Source organism: Bison bison, unplaced genomic scaffold (assembly GCF_000754665.1).
Source record: "Bison bison bison isolate TAMUID 2011002044 unplaced genomic scaffold, Bison_UMD1.0 scf7180017864080, whole genome shotgun sequence".
In the NCBI taxonomy this organism is placed as follows: domain Eukaryota; kingdom Metazoa; phylum Chordata; class Mammalia; order Artiodactyla; family Bovidae; genus Bison; species Bison bison.
Window position 1 is genome coordinate 3,472,048 of NW_011494652.1, and position 6,618 is coordinate 3,478,665.

Below are 6,618 nucleotides of genomic sequence, written 5' to 3' on the forward strand. Positions count from 1 at the left end.
TGGCTTAAAGCTCAACATTCAGAAAACAAAGATCATGGCATCTGGTCCCATCACTTCATGGGAAATAGATGGGGAAACAGTGGAAACAGTGTCAGACTTTATTTTTCTGGGCTCCAAAATCACTGCAGATGGTGATTGCAGCCATGAAATTAAAAGATGCTTACTCCTTGGAAGGAAAGTTATGACCAACCTAGATAGCATATTGAAAAGCAGAGACATTACTTTGCCAACAAAGGTCGTCTTGTCAAGGCTATGGTTTTTCCTGTGGTCATGTATGGATGTGAGAGTTGGACTGTGAAGAAAGCTGAGTGCTGAAGAATTTGATGCTTTTGAACTGTGGTGCTGGAGAAGACTCTTGAGAGTCCCTTGGACTGCAAGGAGATCCAACCAGTCCATCCTAAAGGAGATCAGTCCTGGGTGTTCTTTGGAAGGAATGATGCTAAAGCTGAAACTCCAATACTTTGGCCACCTTATGTGAAGAGTTGACTCATTGGAAAAGACTCTGATGCTGGGAGGGACTGGGGGCAGGAGGAGAAGGGGGCAGGAGGAGAAGGGGATGACAGAGGATGAGATGGCTGGATGGCATTACCGACTCTTTGGACACGAGTTTGAGCAAACTCTGGGAGTTGGTGATGGACAGGGAGGCCTGGCGTGCCACGATTCATGGGGTCGCAAAGAGTCGGACATGACTGAGCCACTGAACTGAGCTGATTTTACATATGGTCGTGTATGTTTCCATGTTACTCTCTGCATATATCCCCCCCTCTCCTTTCTCCTCATCTCCCACCCCTCCCCACCTCCTTTCTTGATGAAGAAGGTGTGTTTAGCTCACCACCCACCCTAAGTTTGCGTTGTGTTAATGTGGTTGTGTGTGTTAGTTCTAGGTCTTGACCACCTCCCTCTTCCCCAGAACATCATCAGCGTTGGGTCGCTTATGTCGACAAGGAACGCCTAGTCTTCATCTGGAGCTCCAGCACCACGGACCTCAAGTGCACGCTGGGCTGGGAACCTACCTGCCTGTGCGGACCCCTGGCCTTCCACCCACTTGCGGTGTTCTGTGGCCGGGCGGAAACGTATGTGGTGAAGTCTAGGGGTCTGAAGTCACTGCCTCGGACTGGCCTCAGTTTCCCCACCTGAGCCAAGAGCTGCTGGTCCGGTAGTGTCCCGCCCTGTCTACCTCAACTGGCGGGTCCCGGGCCCCAGCCCAACACCACCCTCCAGCCCTCCACGTGCCCTTCCACAGTTCTGGCTTATTCCCTCCCACTGATCGGCCCCGCCCCACTCACTTCCGCTCCCGGCCTTCACACCTCACCCCCAACGCGTCCCACCCTCTCACCACCTAGGCCACGTGTTCCGCCCCTGCCACGCCCATCGCCGCGAGCCCCGCCCTGCCCCTGGCCACGCCTCCTCCCAACGGCCAACCCAACGGCTGGCCCCGCCTCGCCCCACATTTGCGCTAGGTGCTCTGACAGCTCCCGCGGGCCCAGGTACGTCGTCTGAGGAGACCTGACGGGGAACCCCTCCAGCGCCTGACACGCCAGCTTTCCCCGCGGTCCCGGGCCCGGTCTCGGGCTTGCAAACGGGAGGGGGACCGTGGGCCCCGAGTCAGCCTCGAGGGGGCGGAGGGACCCCCCCTCTCCTTTCGTCCCTGTCGGGGACGGCGGGACCTCCAAGTCAGCCCCTTGGGGAACGGCGGGACCCTGCCTCCGTCATTCCTCTGAGAACGACGGGACACCGCTCCTGTCAGCCCGTCGGGCCAGCAGGGAGCCCTTCTCCGGTCGTCCTCGCCTGGGACGGTGGCACCCCCAGGCCAGTCCCTGGGAGCGGCGGGCCGCGACCCCGTCGGTCCCTCCGGAACGGCGGGACCCTTCCCCGTGTCATCCCGCAAGACCCTTTCCTTGTCAGCCCCTGGGAGCGGCGGGCCCTCCGAATCAGAACTTGGGGGCGTCGGGGCCCCCGGTCAGATTCCGGGGGCGGCGGTACCCCCAGACCAGACCCTGGGAGTGGCGGGCGATCGCATCAGATCCTAGGAGCCGCGGGCCCCCCGGAATGGCTGCAGGGCCCTCTGGGGGCCGCCGCTGACCGGGCCGCGTCGTTGCAGGTGCGGGGCGATGCCCGGGCCTCGACGCCCCCAGTGGCCATGGAAGACGCCCCTCTGCTGGGCAGCATGTCCAGCCCCGAAGACGAGATGGTGACAGACCTCTTCAGTGCCGAGAGTCAGTTTGTTCCTGAAAACCTTCCCCTGAAAACTCCGGTGGCGATAAAGCACGAGGAAGACGATTTTCACGTCTTCAAGGATGCGTACCTGGGCCCAGCGGATCCCAAAGAGCCCCTGCTGCACGCGTTCAACCCCGCGCTCGGCGGGGACTGCCAGAGCAAGGTCAAAGTGGAGCTGCTGGTGGATGAGAACGAAGACGAGGGACTCCTGGGGGAGTACCCGAACCTCCCAGAGCTCAACCCCCTGGAAGACACCGTTCTCTCTGCCCCGCAGCCGCAGGCCTACAACGTCCACTTCCTGTCCTCCCTGCTCACCCCGCACAGGAGCTCTGCCATCGTGCCCCTGGGCGCCTGGGCCAGGGACGGAGCCGCCCACCCCGGTGTCCGCTTGATTCCAGTAAGATCCGCATCGCACAGCTCCCCCTGCTCCTCTTCCCCAATAGAGAGGGAGGACTTTTACCTCGATTTTTCCTGTGTCAGTAGCATCACTGTTGGACTCACCATGCCCAACAAGGCGCATCCCTTGCTGAAGCGAGATGCATCAGCCAGCCAAGCATCCTCGCTGATGGTGAATTAGGTCCTTCATCCCTAGGTAAGATCTGGCCTGACTCAGGGACTTCCCTGGTGGTCCAGTGGCTAAGACTTCACACTCTCAATCCAGGGGACCTTGGTTCAATCGTTGGCCAGGGAACTAGATCCCACATGCCACAACTAAAGATTCCAAGATCCCACATTCTGCAAGGAAGATCGAAGATACCATGTGCATCAACTAAGAACTCGTGCAGCCAAATAAATATTTAAAAAACAAAAAATACATGGCCTGACCCAGCAGGGATTAAAAAACAAAAGAGAAGGGAAGCAACTAGAATTTTTTTTTTTTTTTTTAGTTCTGCAGGCAGGGATCAAATTGTGCCCCTTGCTATGGAAGTGGGAGGCCTAACCACTGGATCACCAGGGAAGTCCCTACAAAGTTTTAAAAGCAGCTTTAGGAAAGAAGCCCTAGTGTCTGTGAAAACAAGTGCAGTGAGTTTTCATGCACTGGCCTTTTACATATTTTCCCCTTTAGATTTATAAGGGTTCTAATTCATAGCTCAGATCAGTCAGTCATGTCTGGCTCTTTGCAATCCCATGAACTGCAGCATGCCAGGCTTCCCTGTCCATCACCAACTCCTGGAGCTTGCTCAAACTCATGTCCATCAAGTTGGTGATGTAATCCAACCATCTCATCTGTTGTCATCCCCTTCTCCTCTGGTCTTCAATATTTCCCAGCATCAGGGTCTTTTCCAGTGAGTCAGTTCTTCGCATCAGGTGGCCAAAGTATTGGAGTTTCAGCATCAGTCCTTCCAATGAATATAGGATGGATTGGTTGGATCTCCTTGCAGTCCAAGGGACTCTCAAGAGTCTTCTCCAACACCATGGCTCAAAACCATCAATTCTTCGGCACTGAGCTTTCTTTATAGTCCAACTCTCACATCTGTACATGACTACTGGAAAAACCATGGCTTTGACTAGATGGACCTTTGTTGGCAAAGTAATGTCTTTGCTTTTTAATATGCTGTCTAGGTTGGTCATAGCTTTTCTTCCAAGGAGCAAACGTCTTTTGATTTCATGGCTGCAGTCACCATCTGCAGTGATTTTGGAGCCAAAACAACAGTCTCTCACTGTTTCCATTGTTTCCCCACCTATTTGCCTTGAAATGACGGGACTGAATGCCATGATCTTAGCTTTCTGAATGTTGAGCTTTAAGCCAACTCTTTCACTCTCCTCTTTCACTTTCACCAAGAGGCTTTTTAGTTCTTTGCTTTCTGCTATAAGGGTAGTGTCATCTCTGTATCTGAGGTTATTGATATCTCTCCTGGCAGTCTTGATCCCAGCTTGTGCTTCATCCAGCCCAGCATCTAGCATGATACAACATATAAGTTAAATAAGCAGGGTGACAATATACAGCCTTGACATACTCCTTTCCCAATTTGGAACCAGTCTTTTGTTCCATGTCCAGTTCTGTTGCTTCTTGACCTACGTACAGATTTCTCAGGAGGCAGGTAAGGTGGTTTGGTATTCCCATCTCTTTAAGAATTTTCCACAGCTAGGACTCACTGCTAGGTAGGACTTACAGTTAGTACTTGTGTTTGGTGAGCTGTGAAATCACGGTGTTAGAGCTTCCCTCTGTTAGTAAGTAGCTGTTCCTCAAGTGTATGTAATATAAATCAGAGTCTATATGAATTCATGCTAATTGTCAGCCAGCTACCCTATTTTGCTGTGGATAACCACTAGTAATTTTCTGCTTTGTTCTTATTTATTTACTTTGAACCTGGGCTTTGGGTGGTGAAAGCACAAAGTCCTCACCACTGGACCACCAGGGAATTCCCATTTTCTGTTTTATTTTTGCTGAAACTAAAAAATCAATTTTTAAAGGAAGAAAAGGATTTCCAAGGAAATGTGTACTGGCCCCCCAAAAGTATCTAGTTTGGAAAATTAGATTACTCAACCACTAATTTTAGTAAGTTATAAATTAAGCCTGTGTGGAACATTTTTGAGTTGGTATTAAGATGGCTGGAACCTGACTTTGTATATCGTAAACCGTAGCAGCAGGAGCTTAGATTCCTGTTTTCTGCTCCTTAGTGCACAGGAAAGTTGGGGAAGAGAGGCTGAGGCCTGGAGAAACCAGAGAGCACATCTTGTTCCTCCAGACTTCAGTCAGCGCAGAGGTCTTTCTCGGAATCTTTTTGAGATGGCTTGAAGTGTCGGACATTCCATCTTGCTACCAGGCCAAACTTGTGTCCCAGCACCTTTACCTGTTGGTCCAAGTGCAGTTCCCTTCCTGTGCCCAGTGGACTCAGTGTTCACCAGAACGGGAAGGGAATTAGCTCATTAAAATGGTAATTTCTCTTTTAATGTAACTCAACTTTAGCAAAATAAAGGAGGGACTACTTGGATGATATTTCTTTTTTTTTTTTTTTAATTTTATTGACAAATTCCAAGTGTTAGTCGCTCAGTCATGTCTGACTCTTTGGCATCCCTTGGACTGTAGCCCACCAGGCTCCTCTGTCCATGGGATTCTCCAGGCAAAAATACTGGAGTGGGTTGCCATGCCCTTCTCCAGGGGATCTTCCCAACCCAGGCATCAAACGCAGGTCTCCCACATTGAAGGCAGATTCTTTACCATCTGAGTCACATGATTCTGACAGTCCAAATTTATTAATAAAATGAAAAAGATTTAGCACAAACATGTTTATCATTTAAACAGAATGGAATTATTTTTCAGTAAATATTCAGGGTCAGTCGCTAATTTCCTTTTTCTAGAAATTCATTTCCACATATTGACCTCTGTTTATTTTGTAAAAATAGGGTTTTACTATACTATAACTAGTCCAAGTATCAGTTGCATGGGATTGAGGAACTGATGTATTTACTATATAAGTATCTGTTAATTACAGGGAAATAAGTTAAATCTGGAGAAGGCAAGGGCACCCCACTCCAGTACTCTTGCCTGGCAAATCAAATGGATGGAGGAGCCTGGTGGGCTGCAGTCCATGGGGTCACTAGGAGTCGGACACAACTCAGTGACTTCACTTTCACTTTTCACTTTGATGCATTGGAAAAGGAAATGGCAACCCACTCCAGTGTTCTTGCCTGGAGAATCCCAGGGACAGGAGAGCCTGGTGGGCTGCCGTCTCTGGGGTCACACAGAGTCAGACACGACTGAAGCAACTTAGCAGCAGCAGCAGCAGCAAGTTAAATCTAAGCCTTGATCATTTAAAAAATAAAATTATTCTTCCCTAAAAACCAAAATCTAAACTTTGATGACATGTACATGACAAATTCCCCAAAGCAGAAAGCAGAGAAAATTGAAAAATTCTACATTTCTGTAAAATTTGAAATGTCTAAAAAAAGTTATAACTTGAAATATTGCTAAACTTTCCTATATCTTAAAAAAAATTTCTACCTAGATACTAGTCTGCTGTGCTAGGGGATTTGCCAGTCCATGAAAATAATTAATTGTTTGGATCCCAGATTTTAACTTAGATGATCTTCAAGTCTGAGTCAGACCCACACTTGGAAAGATAGTTGTCTCTGTTGTGATTTTACAGAAGGTCTTCAGAATGTTACCTCAGAATCACCATCTTCTTTGAAGGACTTTATGATCTGCCTCCTGGCCTTTGGGAAAATTCACCTGTGCTCTCTAACAGGCAGTCTGTGCAGGTGGAGGTTAAGGAGGGGGAGAGACCATATAAATTGTGGGTTGACTGCTATTTCCTGATCTCCTTACATATCACATTTTAAAGAAGCACTTAAAAAATATATAATAATATATTAATATAACAATATATATTAATATAATTAAATTAGTATATATTACATTTATTATATATATTATATAATATATATTATATATAATCA

General features: G+C 48.8%; 1 protein-coding gene across 1 annotated transcript in view; it reads left to right on the top strand.

The window, feature by feature from the left end:
• The first annotated feature begins 1,418 nt into the window (after positions 1-1,418).
• The window catches only part of MTL5 (metallothionein-like 5, testis-specific (tesmin)), a 40,238-nt gene continuing 35,038 nt past the window's right edge, over positions 1,419-6,618 (top strand). Inside the window, exons 1-2 of the mRNA XM_010837656.1 lie at positions 1,419-1,487; positions 2,102-2,614. Of these exons, the coding sequence (XP_010835958.1) occupies positions 2,141-2,614 (474 nt within the window). The 5' untranslated portion in view covers positions 1,419-1,487; positions 2,102-2,140. The remainder of the gene's footprint in view (positions 1,488-2,101; positions 2,615-6,618) is intronic.